The sequence below is a fragment of the Calidris pugnax genome, unplaced genomic scaffold (assembly GCF_001431845.1).
Source record: "Calidris pugnax isolate Ruff unplaced genomic scaffold, ASM143184v1 scaffold45, whole genome shotgun sequence".
Taxonomy (NCBI): Eukaryota; Metazoa; Chordata; class Aves; order Charadriiformes; family Scolopacidae; genus Calidris; species Calidris pugnax.
The window spans coordinates 528,106-551,873 of NW_015090764.1; the positions used below are offsets into that span (position 1 = coordinate 528,106).

Genomic DNA, 23,768 nt, shown 5'->3' on the forward strand with positions numbered 1-23,768 from the left:
CTTCCTTGAAGTAAAAACAACAACACAACTCCTTTGCCAGCTGTTGGCTCCAGGCTTTGCGTGGCCATAAAGCCAGCAGCAGCAACACTTCAGCTGGTTTGCTCCAGATGGTGTGTGGCCATGAAGCCGGCAGCAGCAGCAGCAACACTTCAGCTGGTTTGCTCCAGATGGTGGCTACCAGGAAAATCAGCCAAACTGGCCTCTCTGCTGGTTGGTCACCTCCAGTAAAGGCCAGCCACAGGCAGGGAGGGGTCCAGACTTTGCCATCCTATTTGTACCTCACACCTTCACCTCCTCACAGACTAAAAGGCTGAGGGACTTGGGTCTTTTCAGTCTGGAGAAGAAAAGACTGAGAAGGAAGCTAATCAATGCCTATAAATTCTTAAAGGGTGGGTGTCAGGAGGATGGAACCAGTCCATTTCAGTGGTGTCCAGGGACAGGACAAGAGGAAACGGGCACAAACTTGAACATAAGAAGTTCCACCTAAACATGAGGAGGAACTTCTTTCCTGTGAGGGTGGCAGAGCCCTGGAAGAGGCTGCCCAGGGAGGTGGTGGAGTCTCCTTCTCTGGAGACATTCAAACCCACCTGGACACGTTCCTGTGGGACCTGCTCTGGGTGGACCTGCTCTGGCAGGGGGTTGAACTAGATGATCTCCAGAGGTCCCTTCCAACCCTGTATCATTCTGTGATTCTGTAAAAGAACTCAAGATTAGTTTCTCATAAGCCAGCTCTGGACTGGAGCCGTGGCTGTAGCTACCACAGCACTGGACTTGAGTTTGCCAACTCTTTGGAGGAAAGGACTATGCGAGCTCAGACACTCCACTAATGAGGTTATCGGACAGGCAGCTTCTAGGCACTGTGTGGAGACTCTGTTCCTCCCATTTCTTGCACATGGGAATTTCACTAACACTGTCTGCTGGTGAATGATGAAGCGCTTGAGAAAACAAGTATGCACTATTACTGCCCCTTGTCCTGCCCATCAATCATAATTCATATCAACACAGTTTTGAATTCAAAGCCTTCTTTCAGGGATGACTCCGAGATGCTTCGGAATTGTGAACTTTAGAAAATTTGAGCATCTCAGACTTCTCTTCCAAATGACACAGAATAAAATTATCTTTATGAATTTAATTTTTCTGCAGTGGGACAACAAAGTCAGAAAAACTGGTCAGCTTGTCTTAGAAACTGCAAATGACTGGTCTGGGAATTTCTGAAGGACATCTCTGTACGCAGCTGTGCTGGGTGAGGAGATACGGAGAGTTTAACAGCAGCCCCTTACCCAAAGGGCTTAGCTTTTTAGAATTTAGAATTGAAGATATACTACATGTTAACACATTTGTGGCTTTTTTTTCCCCTCCACCTTTTTACTTCTGCCTTATTCTCCCTTGCTCTAGCTGCAACAATTAGCACAAATATTTTAGCATCTGAATTCAATCCAGGTTGAATACACAGTATTTATCCCAAGTTATGCAGGGGGAAAAAAAAAAAAAAGCGCCTTGAGAACCACTGCATATGAGAACTTGATAATAATATCCATGGATAATTATAATAAATGGCTTGTCTGAAACACCCATAGAATAGGAACTGGAGTAAACCCTAGCAATCTCTCTCCCTCTTCCACCCACCACACACCCTCGGCAGCTCTGCTCTTTTACCCATGACCGTTAAGGATGTTTTCTGGCTCCGTGACAGCATCGTGACTCAGGTCATGAGAAGTGTCAAAGATGCATTTCCTTGAGATGGGAAAAAGCAACTGATTTTAACAGCCCACAAAGACTAAGCAAAAAGAATAAGCCCGATCAGCATATTTAAGGGTAAAGATAAACCTTTTAAAAGATACAAGTATATTTTATTTCCAATCTTAATGCTTACGTTTCTTTCCATAAAGTGTTTACATTTTTCAGACTACCAAAAAATGCAGAGTTGATTTAAATGCCTTACTTAAGAATAATAAACTGAAAAAAGACAACAAGGGCAGCACCCATTTACTGCATAATCAATCACCAATCGCACACACGCGGAGTCTGATTCAGAGCCTGGAATCCCTCCCGAGGGCTGTGCCCCAAATACCCACTGCCAGGGCAGCCAGAAGGTGTTTGGGCTTGAACTCAGCAGGTCCATCAGATAAAATGATTGTTCCCTCCAGCTCTTGTGCCATTCCTTTCCCTGGCCGGTCACTAACACAGAGTGTCACATGCTTTCACCTTCCTTCAGGCCAAACCTTACTTGTCATACAACACCCTCAATACTTAAAACTCCTTCTTTAGCTGATACGGTCTCTTGAAAAAACTCTAGATTCTACTTTCTCACCTTCTGATCAAACATATTCCAGGCTTCTATCAGGTGAGCAAAGCTACTTTTTGTCATTTCCCTGACGGCAGCTCCCTCAAGCCACTTACATTCCTTCACCCACCAACAAATCTCGGGACCACGCTGTCTCCCCTGTACCTGACCTCTCTTCTCCTGCCCCCATCCCAGCCTCTCCCTTCTGTGCTTTGGACACAAACACCGGGCAGAAAACCCTTCCTGCATCACTCCTCCCGTGACCAGCTCTTTTCAACTGGCTTCTTAATACAAAGCTCAATCTTAGTGACTGCTTTTATGCTGATCACACTCTTTTCTCCTTAAAACCCCGTTCAGCTGTGTACGAGTGTATCTGCTCCTCTGCACAGACACATAAAGCATCCCCAGAAGCCATAAAGCCGTTGAGCACGTTCCTTCTTGTGCATTGCTAATATCCCTATTTATCAATTTCCAATTGGCAAGGGCTGCAAAACCCTCTCAAAAGCGGCGCACGATCTGCAGGATGTCTTTATTACTCACCATGCACGAGAAGGAAATACACTAGCCTGTTTTTTATAGACCTGGTTAACTGGTGAGATTTGTAGGTGGAAAAACACTGGTTTACTGTAAATTAAAAGGAAATAACTGGGGGAACGATTTAAATAACAACAGAATCCCAAACCATCATTTTATTAAGTCATTTTCAGAGACACACTTAAAAAATCCAGTTGCCACTTCTCCTCGGGCTCCCTCAGTACGCTCCTCTGACACATCAACGTTTGACCCTATAGAGAAATTTTCCTCAGTTTGATGTTACCAAGCCTGAAATCATCCATCTTGACAGGAAAACTTCAGTGGGACGCTCACATGGGCGGCAACCCAACCCCTCTCTGCCTTCCACCTTCCTTTCACCTCGCCATCCATCTTTGACATCCCGGTCTCCTGTGCACGGCCTATTACTTCCCCCCCACCTGCCTCCCCCCACAAAATCCTTCAGAATCAGTTCTCTTTGCCCACTGCCACGGCGTTTGCTGCGCTAAATCACTCACTGGGAGATTTTTACACTTCATATCTCAAGGACTGCAATTCCCTTCTGATGCCAGCCTCCTTCAATTTTCCGTTTATCTGGAATACTCGCAACTCCTTTTTCAAACATAAAGGCAAAACACACGTTTGCCCCAGTCTCAGCTCCACGCTGTTTTACAAAAGCCCCACTTCTAAACCGCTTTCCGTACAGGCACGAACTTCCCTTGTGACAGGATTTATCAGTCTACTTCCCTACTTATCCGAAGGGAATGGATCTTTTCCTTCCACTTCAGAAACTATCCAAAATATACCACCCACTTCTTTCACTCCACTGATTCTCTAACCATTTAAAAAAAAAAAAAAAAAAAAAAAAAAAAAAAAGGCAGCTAAAACCACAGCTCATTTACAACCAGTAAGCTCCTGGCCAGTACCCAAACTGGTGCTTAGGGTCAGCTGTTCATACCTCTTCTCCCCTGCTCTACATGTGTAATCTGGGGGTTGCTGGACCTGAGAGGCTTCTGTGGGCACCTTGGAATCGGGGAATTGTCAGAGTTGGAAGGGACCTCCAAGATGATCCAGTCCAACTCCCCTGCCAAAGCAGGTTGCCCAGAGCACATCACTCAGGAGCATCCAGGTGGGGCTTGAAGATCTCCAGAGAAGGGGACTCCACACCCTCCCTGGGCAGCCTGTGCCAGGGCTCTGCCCCCCTCAAACACACCTCCAGAGGGAAGAGGCGTCGCGGATCCCTGGGACCTTTCCAGAAGGAAGGACGCTGGGAATTCCCACCTGGTCAACTGTGGGGTTTTTTTGCAAATTCTTCTAAAACGCAAAGAGAAACTTCAAATCAGAGTGTGAAACGAAGAGAATCGCTATTTATTATTTAATTTTGGGCAGCCCGGTGGACGGGGAGGGTTGACAGGAGGGCTGAGGCACTGCCCTCCCTGCCTTAATGAACCAGCCGGACGATTCGCATTCCCGCCAGCGGGTGGGCGGGTGTTCCGCACCCGTTACCGACCAACCGGCAGCGCCCTGAAGGGGCCGTGCGGGGTCACGGCGGGAACGAATCGGCGTCGAATCGCCAGGAAAACTCTCCCGACTCAATTAATCGCTCTTGGAAGGGGCGGCGGAGCGGGCGGGGGGGGTTGAGGGAACGACCGGCCCCGAGCGCGGGAGGGCGGGGACAGGACACGCCCAGGACACGCCCCTCCTCGGCCACGCCCCCCTCGGAGGCATCTCCGGGAGAACGGCGCCCCCTGGCGGGGACCGTTCGGCCGCAGCGCGGAGGCGCCTTTCACCGCCACCCAGGGCAATGAGGGATGATGGGGAAAAAACAAGGATTTGTGGACAAATTTCGACTCCCAGACGAAGCTGGAAAAGAAACGGTTCGAAAGTAGGTTTAAATAATAAAAAAAAAAAAAACAACAAAAAACCAAACCAGCCAAGGGCGATGCTGTGGAAGAGTGCAGGGATTAAACAAGCAGGAAAACATGGAAAGTATATTTTTTTAAAAATCAAGTCTATTCTGCAGCTTGTTTTACTGTTTCTATACGTTTATAAAAGCTGTTTTTCTGTGGAGAGCAGCTCCAATTTACCCAGAGAAAAAACAAAGCTTAGCAGAGACTTTTCCAACAACTGTTTTCCAGCCGTGTTTGCAGTGCCGGCTCTTCAGTTCAACCCTGGAAAGGAACTGCCCTCCAGTGCTTTAAGTTATTATACAGTTAATTTTCTTTGAAACTATTTTTGTCTGCCTCTCTCTAAATAGGTGGTTTCTTAAGTGAGTGTTACTTAAAGGAAACCAATCTGTTTTTCAGGAAGGGCTGATGATGTCAGTCCTTTCAACTCTGCTTTCCCATAAGAATTCTTCTAGTAAAAGGAGTTTCACTCTGGGAAATAGTGAAAAGTAACATGAAAATATTCAAAGCATCTCAGACTGCATGTTTATCAAACTTCTGGTTTTATGCTTGGATTTTAATCATGTTGCAACTGCAACGAAGAAAGAAATAGTGAGAGAAAACCTTTCTGATTTTTAAAACTAAAAAAGATTTCGCAGTGAAAAATGTACTGTACTAAAGTATTTACGAAGGGCTAAATACAAGTTTGAATGCAATAAATAAGGAACAACATGTTTTTTCATAATTCTAAATTTACGTACTCCATTTCAGAGTAAGAATTACACATGAAACAGAACCACTGTGTATTGTGAACGGTCTTTTGGCAAAACTACACCATCCAAAGAAACACCTCAATCCCAACAAAAAGAGAAGACAAATTCAGAGAGTACGGTGTTATTATGGAATGTTTTCAGTAGGTGTGGGTGTGTGGCTACAGATCCCATGTGTGTGTAACTCACTTGCTGCTTGTTCTGATACTGGAAATTCCTGCAGCCACCAACAGCAAAACCCTCCAAGTAGAGCCAGAGAGATTTTAACTTCCTGGTGGTGCAACAGTAACAACATAGTGGGAATTTTAATTTGCAGAATAAAAATAATGAGTTATGTAGAGCTTTCAGTCTCCCAAGCATTACATTCTCACAGCTCAATGCTCCTTGCTGGTCACATACAGGTGTCCTGAAGATAAGAGGGGGTACATTTGTATAATCGAGGACATAGTTCTGGTTTAACTACTCAGCCATTAATCCACCTGGGAGACAGGTAAGTACCATAAACCCCATTTTATACGAGAAAAAAGGTCACATAAGGCCATATTCTACCCTAATGTTCAGCCCCACAACCAACTGGTGTTGTAATAGTCTTATAATAGAAAAAGCCCATAAAAGGATCCCAACCCAACTCAGATATTACTGACAAGGGGCTCTGGCAATCCAACGGAATGACAAAAATACAGCCTCGCCGGATTAACGGGCAGAATAACCCAAACAAAATCCCCGTTAGCTATAAAAGGTGCAAAGGAAATCTCTCTTCATCATCCTCTATTTAACAGTTTACTTCATTCCGCTCAAAAGAACAAAGCCAAACGATGATTCATTTGGAAATGAAATCATCCCCACCCCCCGTAAAGGCGTCCATCGTGCTGGTAAACAGTTCCTGGGGTTCTCCAACAAAATGTAAATAGATTTGCCTGGCTACTATATACAGAGCAAACAGTTTCGTTTTGAAACGAGGGAGTTTAAAAACACATGAGAAAAAAAAATACGACAAAGCCTGAACTCTGAAAATATTTACAAGAACAAGAGCTAATCACCAGTTAGCATCAATGGGTTACAATTGCTAATCACAAAAGAAGATAACGAGCAAGTGCTTTGCTGACAGAACTCGGGTCCTTTGGCCTAGAAGATAACAAGCAAGAGTTTTGCTGACAGAACTCGGGTCCTTTGGCCTATGGTTGGGGCAACACCATTGGAACGCCAAGGAAATATTAGCTGAAGGATCAACAGCAGTTTTTCTAACTTAGGGTTTATCAGAATTTTTTTAGATTGTAAAGGACATAAAAGGAAAATCACGATGACACGACTCCGCACACAAAAAATCCTCCAGAAATAAAATCTCCTCCAAATCTGCCACTTAATCAATGATTTGTCCCAGTGGAATGGTGCTCTCTGGGACATGATCTCAGGGTTTATTTCCATTGTAATCAGCTGCATTTAGAGGGATGATTAAAGAAAATAATAGTTATTCTTCTTGAAGAAAACTACAAACTTCAAGGAATTCCACACACGGGGAAGGCAGAGATTGTTATTCTTGTCACAGAGTAAAAAGCTGATAGACAAAATCACCTGACTAAAATTTACCAAGGGTCACACAGCAAGATAGTAGGAAAGCAAAGAATTAAACCCAGAACTGCTCTTTCCTGTTCTGAGTACCGAGTCCTGTCACCAGACTGCAGTAACTCCTCCAAACAACAATAATTTAACATTATAATATGATAAGGAGCTGTTCCAATCTGAGTAAACACGTCTTAGTTCACAAATTAAAATAATCACCGGGTTCTGGCTAATCCAGCAGCCACACACACACACACACACACAAAATCCCGCCACTGAAAGTCACTCTGAAAGTCAGTTACTTTTTTTCCCAAGTTCATGATAAATGGCTTTTTATAAGATGCATATAATATGGTTCAACATCCTGCCTGCCTTCAGCCAGGCCAATTGAAAGATTCCTGAAATGAAAAAGCAGCAATACTATTACTAAAAACATTATAATATTTTACTAAATCAATTATTTGGGGGTTTTCTTTAGGATTTTTTTGAAGACAACTCCGCTAACTCCTCCGTATTTTTCCTAAAAAGGTCTGAGTTACCAACACTCAGGCTTAGAATGTGTCCAACTCCGAGCCCTCCCACACCATGAGAACGTGATGAGCACAATCTGTGTGAAGTTCTCTGGAAAATGAAGTTACCTTCCTGTCCTATTTCCCAGAACCCATCTGCAGCCTTCAAATGGAGCTAACTGTATCACTGGAGCTAATTTTTAAGCAATGATGATTGTACAAAGATCTTGAAAAAAATCGGATTTATTTATTATATTTCAAGACAGACATCTGAAAATTGAAGCCTTAAAACTCTTGAGATACTTCCATAAAAGCTGCTCCCTTTCTCGCAACAACTGCTCCGTGCACATCTTTCTCCTGCTTAGAGAGTCTGTCCATCACTGGGGATCTCAGAGCAAATGAAAGTGCTGGTTTTTCTTTAAAAAAAAAAAGGGTAAAATCTATTCAAAACTTCAAATGTAGCTACAGGTTCTGTAAAGGCAACAACTTACTGCAATTTCCCTTGACAGAAACCAGAATTGGCTGGATGAAAGCTACACAAATTGATAGTTCCTTCCTCTGCTCTAGGTGATGTCAGCAGTTAAAAGGGATTGGATGTGCCACAGGAAAGCTTTCCAGCGCTCCCCAGCTTCAGGCCTGACATGCTGAGCCTCTGGACAACGGGGAGAGAGAAAGTAAAATGGTAGATACAGAAACATCTCCAAGGAGGAGGAAACTACAGATCACGTTTTGGGTGCCTTCCAGTGGCTCCGGGCAGAAGAGAGTGGCTCCAGAGCCTCTATGCAGAAAACTTTGTTTAGAAAGGTCCAAAGAAAGGAGAAAATACAGAGGCTGCTTCTGAGACGAGTCTGCTTCCCTTAATAATCAACAAGTCATTGAAATGTTCCTTTGATTCAGAAATGCCACAAAGGTTCTCTCTATAGCAGCAAAGGCGTTGGCTACGACAGCACATAGTTGGGCTTTCAGCAGCACTTCTAACCCTACTTCTGATGAGGGGAGGGGGACTGTTCTGTGCCATTTTTAATACTCTCAGCCTGGAAACGGGCAGCTACACCCCCCAAACTGCTATTTCAACTTGCACTTCAATGGAAGCTGGGCCTTACTGCTCACAGAAAGGAGGGAAGAGGATGCAGCAAATCTGGAATCCAAATAAAGCAACTTCTAGTACAGACCTCATGAAAGAGAAGGGCAAAAAGAAGAGCAAAGATGAAACTGAAGAACCTGGGACAACAGTGATTATTGAACCTTTTTTAGAGGCTCCCCTTCACGTCCTTTTAGCTTCTCCAAAGCATGTCCACCACAGCAGTAGGAGGTACAGACCAAACCTTACAGATTTTTCTTCCTTTGTACATTATTTGTCACATTGCTCACACACAAACACAAAAAAGTGATAAAAATCTATGCCATCAACTTCACATTGTCTAGTTTCCACATTTCTCCTCAAACAGTGTTTATCATGGCTATCCAGAGGTAATTCACGATCCTCGAGGCCGAAGAGCACTGAGAATTTTAGGTAACTGCATTTGAATATAGACCAGATTATTGACCTTGTGCTAGATGGAAACAAAACTTGAAACCCAAAGACCCCAAAACTTTCCAGTTTAGAGTGGAAATTATTAACACATCTGTGACAGCACAGTTTACTTAAGCAAGTTGCAAAACTAGAACCATCTTTCTGAAGTATTTATACCTTGGCTCATTCCTATAGTATCTGCATACGTTACATATTTTTGCACAGTACCTGCAGCACCGTATTTCATGAAACTCATTTTTTAGTGGCACAAACTACGTGGGCAAACAGAATGAACCAAATCAATCCTTGCAATCTCCAGTAAAATCAACATTTCTTCTGTTCAGGCCGTTACTAAATACTACTGAAACATGAAGCTGGAAGACTATGAAGACCTTCAGGCCAGCAGCCCCAAAGGTACTCAGGAACCAAATCTTTTTTAAGAGAGGCAGCTACGCAGCGGGTACTGAGGACGTGGGCATTGATGACTCAAGGAGAAAAGTTTCCTGATAGTGTAAATTGGAGGGAAATAAGAAAAAAGGGGATTTACCATGGAGTGGTGAGCCAGATGGGCTGCTCGAGAGGCCTGGAACGGGGCTGCAGCGTCCTCCTTGTTTGGATGTCAGCTCTTGCTCAATCTCTTCCAGTCCTGCGCTCTTTTGGAATCGGCTCATGCGATTCACCACCCGGGGGGACATGTGTGTCCTCACACAGGGCTGGCCCCCGTAAGGATTGATAGGGAAAACATGAGAAGTGCCCCGGAGAGTGCTGACCACCACCCAGCGACAGTCGTGGCTGAAGGAGATGTCCTGGACCTGGAAAACAGAAGAGGGACACAGGAGGGGGGTCACCGATGTGCACAGAGCTAACAAGGAAAATGGACTACCACGTTTGAAACAAGCACAAATCTTCATTGGAAATATGATTTTAAACCCCTAAGTTTAGGCAACAACTTGAATTATTGTGCATATATCAATGAATTTAGCATTCAGTATATCATAGAATCATAGAATCATTGAGGTTGGAAGAGACCCTTGGGATCATCGAGTCCAACCATCTCCCCTACTCTACAAAGTCCTCCCCTACACCATGTCCCTCAGCACTGCATCTAAACATCCCTTAAACACAGCCAGGGATGGTGACTCCACCACCTCCCTGGGCAATATATTCTAAGTTGCAGCATAATACCCAGTTCCAAAAGTTTGTGTACTTTTCAAAATATTCTGAGATTTTTTCTTTCCATCAGGCCTGAATTTACGAAACCAAACCATGCTGCAAAGTGCTGCAGGAAGCCACAAGGGCTTGGTGTAATTTTCAAATAGAATTTAGTTCTAAAAAGAGCTGGGAAATCATTTCAATTACATGTTTTGTTATCTGCTTGTTTACTTTAATTTTTAGAGATTACCCAAAAAGGGGAAAAGGGAGGGATGAGAACAAGAGAGAGATCTCACCACTGGGCCTGATTTTGACAAATACCAGCACTCAAAATTTTAAGTCAACAGAAATACCGTGTCCTATATAACTTCACAAACCAAAAATCAACAACCAGTATTTTCCAAAGCTATCTGTCTAGTCCTGCTACTGTCAGTTTATCCTTCAGTGGAACTACCATTCATCCAGGTATTCCTGCACCTATTGCTCTTTTTTGGTTTTAAGATTTTGTTAAGAAGAAACTGAACAACTTTGGCCATTTCCCTATATAAAACCACTCCATTTTACATAAAACAGTCTCTATTAATCAGCTGTTAAAGTCCCAGGGAAGACCCCAGTTAGATTTCTTCTTATGCACCACTTGAGAAATGCAAATCTTATTCTAGCTTCAAATGGTCAGTCTTGAAACAGATATAAAAATACAGTTAAATATTTTCGACTACAGTTACTCCTTGCACAGATCTCAGATACAAAGTCCAGAAGGATTTAATTCTCTTTTAAGTGTGCTTTACACAACGCTTTGATGGAAAGCAAATTCTTATTCTTGAAGGAATGCTTTAAAAGAGAGATTAAAGTTTGTTTCCAGCCCCATACTGGCAGACAACTCAAGAAAACAAGTAGTCTAGCTTCAAATGATTTATCACAGAAAAAAAACCCTAAAACAATTCTTTCCAAAATGTTTTTAAAGGTAAAAGCTGACTAAAAAGGGCCACGTACGCAAGTGGGATTTAACACAGCAAACAAGCATATAGACAAAGGATTAGTTTTCATTATATTATTAATGGCATAAACTAAATAAAATTCTTTCAGATTTCACTGAAGCCAGTTTTACAATACACTAGGTACTCAAATTGGAGTAAACACTGATAAAATCTTGACAAATATTCCAGAAATGCACTCCAGCTATTCCAGACAAAAGCAGCAAGTATTCATCAAAGTGCAAGTTTCCAACTGAGCCCTGAAGCCTTCAAGATAAAAAAAGGATTTAAGTCTTGTGACTTGTGACAAGATATTTGGCTGACAGACTGTCACGACACAAAATGCTTCATCAACATTACATAGATAAACTAAAAAACAGCGCTACGCACCTGCTCTGTTCAATTAGGGTGACATACCCAAATGATCTGCTAATGATACAGCTAAACAATCACCCCAAAATCTGACAGGTTTAGCACTTTCTGTGATTCTGGTCTTACTGACATAAAGCCACAGCACTTAGAGCTCCTGGCTTGCCTACAAAGTGTTTCACCTTAATAGATTGCTCAAAAAGGATTAGAGACCCCACAGGGATTAACCAGAGCCAAAAAAAGAAACCCCAAAGCCGTGGAGTCAGAGAAAAACTATGGCACCAGGAGTATGTAAGTACTGGCTGTTTGTACCGGGCAAAATCAAACATTAGATCTGTTTCCAAATTGCCATTCGCAGTTACAACAGAAAGATCACTAATATAATAAAAAGTAAAAAAGGAAAACAGGTAAAATCATTAAGGCTGTTGGAATATAATTCCAATCCTATCAAAGGCTGCTCTGGCTTTTAATTTCTAATAACATGGAGTATCGCCATATTGGTCTTCAGATGAGACCCCTCTAATCACATCACTGTTTTCCAAATATTTGGTATTCATTTTAGATCCAGCTTTCGCTTCCCCTCCTGATCTCTAACACTATCTCTGGCCCAGCCTCAAGAAAACAGCTTTTCTCTTCCTTCCTCTTTGCTGTTCCCTTCCCTTGCTCCATGGCTCCAACACCAGCTATTTCTGTCCTGCTCTACAGTTTCATGCTCCTTGCAGAATCGTGCTCTCCCCTGAAACCACAGACACCGGGAGGGAATTCACAAACCTCCCTGGAACAGACACCTTGGAGCTGCATTTGCAGGGCCCTCCAATCCCTTCCCTCCTGCACTTCAACTGAGCACAGCCAAACTCTCCAAATCACTGCTTTCACTCACATCTACCACATACCCTCCCTTATCTTACGTTATTTGGAACAGCAATTTTAGATGAGGGGGGAAAAAAATCGTATCTCACTGTCCTGCATAACAGAAATTAAATATTTCTATATTAATACTCAGTTTTCAGCACGCATCCTTAGGATTATGTTGTTTTAAAAACAGATACAACATCCCTGGCACATGACACCACTACCAGCCAAGAAACCGGGAAACAATCATTACAGGATGTTTTTTTCTCGATGTAAACATTACACAGAAAAAAAACAGTATTCCTGATCTTCAGGAAGAAAGTTTGGAACACCGTAATCCAAAATGTTCTCTTGAAAATAACGATGAGGAACACTCGCTGCAGTTGGAGAGTGGGTCCCGTGGTCATGACTACTTTAAGTATGGCTGCAACCACAGAGACAGAGAACAAACAGGTTTTTAAGACTCAGTAATAACAAGAAAAAAAAAAGCGTTGACAGATGAGTGTGAACTTAATTAAGATTTATAGGAACACAGCTATGAAACCCTACTCGGCAGCGACAAAAAGCATTTTGGAAGCTACTGTCACCCGTGCAGTAATTCTACCCTTCTCTTCCCTGTCTCAAAAATGGCCTCGTCCAAGGAGGTAATTCAAAGAATATTTCCAATTTCATACAAGGGCATGAATTAAATACGTTTATAACAAAAAAGCACAAATCCATCTCTGCAATGCAAAGGAGTCCAGGACTTCCCAGCAAACCTGGAGGAGAGGACTGGGCCAAGCTGGAAGGAGAACGCTCAGCACAGCAGCCTCAGAAGTGACTTTAAAAAAATCAGTTGTGTGTGTCCATGGAAAAAAAATATATAAATTATCACATCAGGCTTGCTGTTCTCCACCACACAGTTACTGTACATTACACGGAGTTCTTGACTGCTTATAGTATAAACAAACTGCACAGTGGCCCATTAGTGGTTTTCAAGTTTATGCTAAGCGTTGCAATTTATTGCTGTCCTTTAGGTTAATGTACTATTATTTCATGTATTTATAATATATTTCTGGATTTGTTGTTAATTATGATGTAATGTTTAGATACCAAAGATCAATCAAGACCCCATAGTGTTTACAGATATATGTTAATAAAGTACAAAGTACACTAGATCCCTCACGATGCAAAGTTTATTCTATAGCTCAAGGTCAACATCAGAATTAATACTCATGTCTGTATTTCAAAATTTTATTTATCCTCTTCTATCTGGGCCAATAAAGGGAAGTATAGACCTGAGATTTTATTTAACTTGGGAACCCAAAAGCTTCAAGCTGCGTTTCTTGCATATCCAAAAGCCTCGGTGAAGGCGAGTTACACCAGGAACAACGTGGATATTCTAGTGCATTTCACTGCATTAAAATAAACTTCAATAGTGAAGTGAAAAAACAGTAAAGCCTGAGCAGCATTTACTGCAACAGGAACCCAACCCAGTTTCATGCACACTATGCAATGTCACAGAGAAAACATACCATTACTTGAAGGACATGACTTAAGTATTTCATTATGCTGTGCAGGGAGATGGCACAAATAAAAAACCAGTATCATTAAACAAGAGAGATCAGCAGCACTGAGGAGACAAGGGTCAAAATAAATTAGAAAACTGGTCTGTATTTGAATTTTTTTGGTTGAGAAAATTAAGGAAATGATGTAGCAACAAACACAAATGAAAAAATAATAAAATCATGGACTACACAAGATGATTTATCAGACCCACACAGACCCAACTCTGTCTCCCTGAGTCGTCAAAAGTGATTGCAGTTCCTAAAACCGATGGCAGAATCTGGGCCCAGGGAGAGGTTCGAGCAGGGTCCTTCAGCCAGAGGAGCTGCTCCCCATTAATAACTGAAACGGCAAACGCCGCTCTGCTCAGAGCTCCTCCGTCTCCACAAGGCAGTTAAGGTCCCTCTAATTGCACCAGTTTCTTATTCTCTGCTTTCATCAATGACCAATCAACTTCCCTAAATCAATCTTCATTATTTCAGGACTGTTTCTTTTTCCTAGAAATGAGAAAGTCTCTTTTCCAGAGACTATTTCAATAATTGCAACCATGTTAAGTATGGCAAAAGATAGGAAGAAATTTCTATTAAAACCATGAAGGTTTACACCAAGCATTTCTAAATTATTCCAAAGTTTCACTGCCTGGACACCGTACACGACACAACCTTCAACAGCCTCTATGGAACCGCGTCACAAAACCATTCACATATTCCCTAGAAAAGGGTAAAATTGGAGGTGTGCTGTGGCAGCCCACGCTGGAATGTTTTTATCATTCCCCGTGTTTACCTGCGCTGGCTGAAGGCAGCTCTGACAGCGCTTTGAGAGGCAGAATAACAAAAGTCTGACAGCGTAAAAGATGAGAGAGGACCCTGGCCACCAGCCCACTGATGCTATCATCGCGTTTATTTGTTCTAGGTTGAGATAATACTGTTTTCAGGGATATTTTTTTTTTTTCCTTCTGTTTACAATTTCAGATCAAAGAGAAAGGATCATCAGGTGACAGTCTAACTTTCATCTGCAAGTAAATGAGCTTCCTCAGTTCAGAACATGCTATACTTTTATTAAAAACCTTCCAAAATGCTCTTGGATAAAAATATGACCGCAATAAGTGTTGACTTACAATGCAAGAGCCGTAGGACAAGAGAAAGCATCCTTAAGCAAACCAGGCACCACAAACACATGTACATTTTTTTTCCCTTTTTGGCTGGATTGTGCAAGCAGGGAGTCTCAGAGAGCTTCAGTGCTCTCTCTGCTCTGGTTAATCACAGCCAGCGCTCGCAATGAACCCTCATGGTGTAACACAGTGCATCAAGCAAAGGGTTTGGTCTTTTAAGTAAATAAAAAAATATAAAAAACCATAATTCTAAAGCATGAGTAGCAGTTAAAGATTAAAAGATATTAATGCAGTATAACCAAAAGAGTGACTTCTGGCTGTGTTTGCAGAAAAGTAACTTTGAATGTTGTGACCTTGGGACTTGCATCACTCAAACCAATAAAGAATCTGAGCACTTCCCATTCTTCTGTGGCTGTCACCCTCACAGTTCCCCTACAGCCAGAGCTCCACTTCCCACCTTAACCCCCCTCCAGCTGAGGCACACAGAAAAGTCAGGGCCTCTGCAAGGAGCTGAGTGATCTTCGCAGTCCCGACTCAATGTTTAATTCAGCAGACAAGGCTGCTTCCTATATTTGCTGCTCAAAGTCAGCAAATACAACATAGATTTGCAATGACAACACTTCTAAAACTCAATAACACTGTTTCATTGCCCATAGGAGATAAAACCCCTATGGATCTGTTTCCAGCCAATCTCTCTATATTTCAGAAATGGTCAGGAAAAGGTAAAAACGGTCTTTAAGACTGAAATTTCTCAAGCAGAATTTGTCTGGAATTTCGAAAAATTGATGCAGGATGGAGCATATATTCTTTTATTAAGTTGAAGTAACGGCATAGCTCATACCTCTGACTCAGGAGAAAGACATGGGGGTGACTTAGAGACACTGCCTGATTGCAGTAAATCGATCAGAAAACACCATTATTAAATCACAACTCTTGCTTCTTTTTCTGTAATACACATTAAGCATGCAACTTAATCCACTTAAGATGCTTCTGTATAGGAATGACAGAGGGGACTTCCTGCCACCTTCTCTTAGGAGACAGATGAGAACTGCCCAGCTCTCGGTCTGCCTTCCAACTGCTAAAGACATGGAGAAACTGAGAGGAGGAATTCCACAGCCCTAAAAAAGGGGATACTCCAGGGCTGATATTCTAAACTGGGTGAAATTACAATTCAAATGCTGTTACAACATCAGATATATCTGACAATATTCGGAACACTAATGTATTTGGTTCCCAAATTTCTGCTCTCAGAGCAAAATTGGTTATGCCGTGTGTTACAAAAAGCGTACGTTTCAGATTCAACAATTCTTGGAAGAATCCATCTTACCATGTACTCTTACCATGACCTGGACAGGCTGGAGAGGTGGGCCTATGCAAATCTCATGAAGTTTAAGCATAGTAAGATACATAGCATCAGTATCTAAGTATTTGCAAGAAACACACTAATGGATCACAAAGCAAGAGAAGAAAAATCATGCATCGGACTGTGAAAGAAGGGTATTTTGGGAAATGTGTGGCAAAGCTCTATCAGCCAGAATTTCAAGTATTAAAGCAGATGATTTCAGTATGGAGATTAAAATACAACATATAATAAGGGCAAAATGATGATGTTTAAACAATTTATAATGGGCATTAGCTAAACAAATTTTGACACTGATAATCACTCATGTCCATCAACACAAATTAGAACTTTTTATAGCTCCAGTACAGAAGGTGACCTTTAAGACCATTGGCCTTGATTCACCATTAGCTTTAAACTGGGGGTGAAGAGAAGAGGAAAAAGTCTGGTTGCAAATGTATAAATGCTATTCTAACCAAGAAAGGAGGTACAGAGGCTTCCAGTGTGTGCCTCAGAATATCTGCATTGAGAATTTTAAATTGAACAGTCTCCAAAATTCTCGCCTAATGCTACTGATACCTAAAATTTGGGAACAAAAGAATACCAACACATACTACCCTTCTCATGAAACAAGTACTGTTGTTCCAAAAGGAAAAGTAAACCCATCCATCGTATTATGTAAATATTTTCAATGATAGATGTGTATTGAGAATCACAGGTACCAATGAGATATTGTTGCTGGATAGTTTAATTATCAAGGGAGTTGTGAAATCCAGCAATACGCCTCAGACTGGTTAGAATTTTCTCTATTTTATACCATCCCAAAGGCTACACTGTTCACATCCTAAATGAAAACTATGTGGCAAAGTAGGAAAAAACTTTACTATGTTGATTCTGAGAGTTTTAATGCAATGCTTTCACAGAGATGCTAATACTATATCCCAAAAAACACCTATCAATAAAGGTTTATTCTCTAAAACATGTTATGTTTGGTTCCCGATGTATGCCTGAAAACAAATTTATCAGCTGTAAAAAACAGAAGAACGTCTTTGTTCTTAGTGACTGGAGTCCTATGCTTTGGTTTTCAATACTGATTATAGGATATTTCCCATTTTTTGTATGAAAGCAGAACAAAAATAACTCTAAAACATTGAACACACTATATTACATGCTCAAATAGATGACAGTATAGGTGTACATACAGATCTCAATGCAGTTTATGTTATTTATAAAAAGGACTTGTAAGTACTATATATATTATCCTATATGGACAGCTTTTCCTAATTTCCTCTCACTTTCCAGATTGGTTATTCCTTCCTATAGTAAACCATTGCCTGTAACAGCAATTAGACTTTGCCAGAACAGTAGCAGCAAAGCTGTAGAGTATTTAAACTACCAAGAATTTCGGTTCACACAGACTGAAACATTATCAACCACTAGTCCGTTAAATAAAGCTTTCAGATTGTACTTGTTACAGAGGTAAGGCAAAAATAAAAACTTAAGGGAAATGGCACAACCCATAGAAAAAAAAGAGGTTTGGAGGAACTATAATCCCAATACCACAATAATCCAAGCTTCCAGTGTCAGGGGCGTAGTCACGGTGCCCGAGGCTCCTCTCTGTCACACTGGGTTACATCTGCCAGCCTGTCACAAGTCTGCACTTTCAGTGTGTAATTGCATCAGCAAGTGCAATACTCATTTCTTACCCCGTGGTGACATTTTTATTTATGTATTTAAAACAGGTTCTTCAACAGTTACTCAATGCCACCAAGGTGAGGCTCTCTTGGTGCCTGAAAGCATTGCAGCGAAGGATTCCAGTGTTATACACCGCACTGCCTCTATCACAGCCATGCCAGCACAACTCCTCTCTCTCCCTTTTTTCCACTTTAGCAGAGTAAAGCAGCTTACTGGGCATTTTAAAAAATATAATTTCAGACTTTTTCGCCTAATTTAGTCTTCCATCTTTAAGAGTGGGATTTTTAAACCGGGAAGATAAATCTGTATCGCTATGGTCTCCAACAGCTGTCTCCCACTTTGCTAAAGTGTAGATAAAAGTTAATCACAGTCTTTTGATTAACCCTTCCTTTCAACTCTTTAATTGTCCGCCTTGGGCTTTTACCACCAAAGTCAAGCAAACCCTGACAGTTGCTTCACGGGCACTAGACAAATGTTTAACATGTTACATGAGAAAAGGTTAAGTACAAACACAGCTAATAATCTGGGCTCTTTGGAGGCAGTGTCATATCTGAATAAATCTGACAGCACCTCATTGGAAAGGGCAAGAATTTATTATTGTCCAGGTTAAATGCTGTGCTCTTATCCTTTCCGTGGCTATAACATAAGAAAGGCTCTTTGTGTGCTGAAACAAACATTAAAGTGCCAACATACACAAAATGTATAAGGTGTCCGGGGATTATTCTTCAGCAAATAGTTTAACTTACTTTGGCTTCAGTCTCTCCCCTGTGAAGTGTATACAAATGATGGACGGCACTTTGTGATGATGACCAAGGATGTGTCAGTATTTGAAAAACATGGAAATCATGGCCTAATGTGTCAGTAGTGACCAGCAACATCCCTGGGTAAACAAAAAGAAAAAGAAAAAAGAAACACAAAAGCACAAGAGATTAATCAATGCAAAAGAAGAGGCTTATGAACGTCTACCTAAAAAAAACCCTAGCGTTGCTTACATTTCGTTTTCTGGAAACAAAAGAAAACAGTTGCAGAAAGTGACTGAATTGAAAGGGATTCACTTCATTAAAATGAGTCAGAACTTCAACTGAAATCATATTAACAGCGTCACTACTTAACTATTACAATACAATAAAGAATCTGGGAATATTCTAACTACAGTTGAGAACTTGTGTGACCAATACGAAGCACTGAAGTGATGAATGTTAGAGTGAAACCCCAAAATGCTCTTCAGTGGGAGAGAGTCGGTATAAAAATGATTGATGTTTCCACAATAATAATTTTTAGAAGAAGAAACAATATCAAAACCCAGCCAAAATAACCCATACCAAAACTAATCCTGAAGAAGCATCTTTCTTATAAATGTATATGAAAGAAGCTGTCTGATTTATTGCTTGAAAGGCAGCAAATCAGAGTTGAGAGCTTTCAAGTGAAATATTAAATTAGGTACTAACTTCATTGAAAACAGGTCACTGATGGATGTACTGAAGTGATTAAATTAGAGGATCAGCAGAATCCCAGTAACTTATATATGCTATTTACTTTTTTCTCCCACTACATGTCAGTCCATAACCCGGTTTATAAACATTTACAAACATATTTGAAGTCAATTTGCCATAAAAGTTTAAGTAAGAACGTCTTTGTTCTTAGTGACTGGAGTCCTATGCTTTGGTTTTCAATACTGATTATAGGATATTTCCCATTTTTTGTATGAAAGCAGAACAAAAATAACTCTAAAACATTGAACACACTATATTACATGCTCAAATAGATGACAGTATAGGTGTACATACAGATCTCAATGCAGTTTATGTTATTTATAAAAAGGACTTGTAAGTACTATATATATTATGACATTGAACACACTATATTAATGCTCAAATAGATGACAGTATAGGTGAACACACAGATCTCAATGCCCTTTATATTATTTACAAAAAGGACTTGTAAGTACTATATATATTATCCTATATGGACAACTTTTCCTAATTTCCTCTCACTTTCCAGATTGGTTATTCCTTCCTATAGTAAACCATTGCCTGTAACAGCAATTAGACTTTGCCAGAACAGTAGCAGCAAAGCTGTAGAGTATTTAAACTACCAAGAATTTCGGTTCACACAGACTGAAACATTATCAACCACTAGTCCGTTAAATAAAGCTTTCAGATTGTACTTGTTACAGAGGTAAGGCAAAAAAAAAAACCTTAAGGGAAATGGCACAACCCATAGAAAAAAAAGAGGTTTGGAGGAACTATAATCCCAATACCACAATAATCCAAGCTTCCAGTGTCAGGGGCGTAGTCACGGTGCCCGAGGCTCCTCTCTGTCACACTGGGTTACATCTGCCAGCCTGTCACAAGTCTGCACTTTCAGTGTGTAATTGCATCAGCAAGTGCAATACTCATTTCTTACCCCGTGGTGACATTTTTATTTATGTATTTAAAACAGGTTCTTCAACAGTTACTCAATGCCACCAAGGTGAGGCTCTCTTGGTGCCTGAAAGCATTGCAGCGAAGGATTCCAGTGTTATACACTGCACTGCCTCTATCACAGCCATGCCAGCACAACTCCTCTCTCTCCCTTTTTTCCACTTTAGCAGAGTAAAGCAGCTTACTGGGCATTTTAAAAAATATAATTTCAGACTTTTTCGCCTAATTTAGTCTTCCATCTTTAAGAGTGGGATTTTTAAACCGGGAAGATAAATCTGTATCGCTATGGTCTCCAACAGCTGTCTCCCACTTTGCTAAAGTGTAGATAAAAGTTAATCACAGTCTTTTGATTAACCCTTCCTTTCAACTCTTTAATTGTCCGCCTTGGGCTTTTACCACCAAAGTCAAGCAAACCCTGACAGTTGCTTCACGGGCACTAGACAAATGTTTAACATGTTACATGAGAAAAGGTTAAGTACAAACACAGCTAATAATCTGGGCTCTTTGGAGGCAGTGTCATATCTGAATAAATCTGACAGCACCTCATTGGAAAGGGCAAGAATTTATTATTGTCCAGGTTAAATGCTGTGCTCTTATCCTTTCCGTGGCTATAACATAAGAAAGGCTCTTTGTGTGCTGAAACAAACATTAAAGTGCCAACATACACAAAATGTATAAGGTGTCCGGGGATTATTCTTCAGCAAATAGTTTAACTTACTTTGGCTTCAGTCTCTCCCCTGTGAAGTGTATACAAATGATGGACGGCACTTTGTGATGATGACCAAGGATGTGTCAGTATTTGAAAAACATGGAAATCATGGCCTAATGTGTCAGTAGTGACCAGCAACATCCCTGGGTAAACAAAAAGAAAAAGAAAAAAGAAACACAAAAGCACAAGAGATTAATCAATGCAAAAGAAGAGGCTTATGAACGTCTACCTAAAAAAAAACCTAGCATTGCTTACATTTCGTTTTCTGGAAACAAAAGAAAACAGTTGCAGAAAGTGACTAAATTGAAAGGGATTCACTTCATTAAAATGAGTCAGAACTTCAACTGAAATCATATTAACAGCGTCACTACTTAACTATTACAATACAATAAAGAATCTGGGAATATTCTAACTACAGTTGAGAACTTGTGTGACCAATACGAAGCACTGAAGTGATGAATGTTAGAGTGAAACCCCAAAATGCTCTTCAGTGGGAGAGAGTCGGTATAAAAATGATTGATGTTTCCACAATAATAATTTTTAGAAGAAGAAACAATATCAAAACCCAGCCAAAATAACCCATACCAAAACTAATCCTGAAGAAGCATCTTTCTTATAAATGTATATGAAAGAAGCTGTCTGATTTACTGCTTGAAAGGCAGCAAATCAGAGTTGAGAGCTTTCAAGTGAAATATTAAATTAGGTACTAACTTCATTGAAAACAGGTCACTGATGGATGTACTGAAGTGATTAAATTAGAGGATCAGCAGAATCCCAGTAACTTATATATGCTATTTACTTTTTTCTCCCACTACATGTCAGTCCATAACCCGGTTTATAAACATTTACAAACATATTTGAAGTCAATTTGCCATAAAAGTTTAAGTTTGTATACCGAAAAAGAACAACTTTTGTACATATAAGAAAAGTACGGCATCACAGCAGAATTTAGGACTATAGTGAACAAACTTCAGATTTATTTTTCTGTATACAAATGTCCATATTACCATGCTTATTAATGAAATGTAAGAAGTCATCACCCAAAGTAATCCTCCAACATTTAATGAATGTCAAGTACGTAGCAATTTTAGCAGTTTAACAGCTACGTTGAAGTGTCTTCTAAATAATTTTCAAGGTACCCATCTATTCAAGAAAAGCAGGAATTGCCACATAGCTCTGGTGTGTTGACAAAATCTTTTATCCTTCAGGACGAGAAGGCCTCCACATTTTATACCACAGCTATTCAAAGGATAAACGATTATCTTATTGCTGTCCTAAAAGAGTGTTGGTGTTCTCCATTTATGTACACATGGCTCTGTGATTCATCTTTCCCTCTTCTGCTCATGGCTGCTGAACAGCTACATCCAGCATGAGCTTGGAAGCCCTCACACCTTACCAGGAAAGTCCTAGCATGTGCCATTTGTACATTTTGGAATTGAACTGGGAAAATAAAACCCTGTTGCGTTCTGAGCAGCGGAGAAACACTCTCTTAGGAAAGCTTAAGTTTAATTAACTTCTCTACTGAACCACTATTTCCTGTTGCGTTCTGTTTAATTAACTTCTCTACTGAACCACTATTACAACATCACTCCATGGTTATCCTGTGTTTTCCCTCCTTGGCAATCCTGGAATCCCCCTTCCCTTGAGCTCTAATACAAAAAATTCAGCAGCCAAAGCCTTGGCCTTCTGGGCCCAGCATCACCCCCCAGTGCCTCCTCCTCCTCCGAGGCCGAAGCAGGTCTGTGTGCAGGTCTCAGCTGACGGGAGGAACGGCACCGTCCTGATGCCTCCCATGGGGATAACAGAGCATCCATGGAACAGGCTCACACCTCAGGTCCTCCTGACCATAACTCTTAGGAAATAAGGATCTTATGAAGATGGATAAACAAATATTTTCAAGACTATAAGGCCCAGCATCTAAATCTAAACTGCATTTAGAGACAGAATTGCCTACAAGTTTCCTTCTGGGCTTGACCACTGGTGCTGGTCGGGCTCGGGCAAAGCACGAGGCCACCCACGCTGCACACATCCATTTCCTCAAAATCACAGAAAGGCGAAATCTTAACTCTGACCTCAGCAAGATTCCCTCCAGCAGACATACTTTTACTGTTACAGGCTGTTACTCCGATTGGGAGTGTTAGAAATGAAAAGAGAGTTTGTTATGGAGCTAAGAAATCCGTGAGTGCATTTGGGTATTATGTTTGGGCGGGAAGGCATGTGAGCTGAGGTTGGTCTGGATGTTAATGTTGGCTTAACTGGCAATTTCCTTGATTCGTAGTGACTGTGTTGATAGGAAATACAGCTAAAGTTGCTCAAGTGCAAGCCAGCCAAGTCTTTAGTGTGGGATTATGCACACAATTTGCATTAATTCTGCTCTGAAACATCACAAAATACACTTCCCTTCTAGTGAAGTGTGCGGTCCTCAGTAATATATAGCATTTCCAGTGGAGAAAGCTGGAAGCAAACAGGGGTTTGTGTGCTGGAATTAGGCTCCTGCTATTACTGCAGCGAGGATATTCCAAATGATCTAATTCAAGTCAGTAAGG

The 23,768-nt window shown here is 41.0% G+C and overlaps 1 protein-coding gene across 9 annotated transcripts in view; it reads right to left on the reverse strand.

Moving 5' to 3' along the window:
• BCAS3 (breast carcinoma amplified sequence 3) overlaps window positions 1-23,768 on the reverse strand; it is a 424,087-nt gene that overhangs the window by 280,388 nt on the left and 119,931 nt on the right. For all 9 annotated transcript variants that reach the window (XM_014959877.1, XM_014959720.1, XM_014959802.1 and 6 more), the window contains exons 13-14: window positions 21,232-21,365; window positions 9,601-9,865 (exon numbers count right to left, since the gene is read on the reverse strand). In XM_014959877.1, the coding sequence (XP_014815363.1) occupies window positions 9,601-9,865; window positions 21,232-21,365 (399 nt within the window). The remainder of the gene's footprint in view (window positions 1-9,600; window positions 9,866-21,231; window positions 21,366-23,768) is intronic.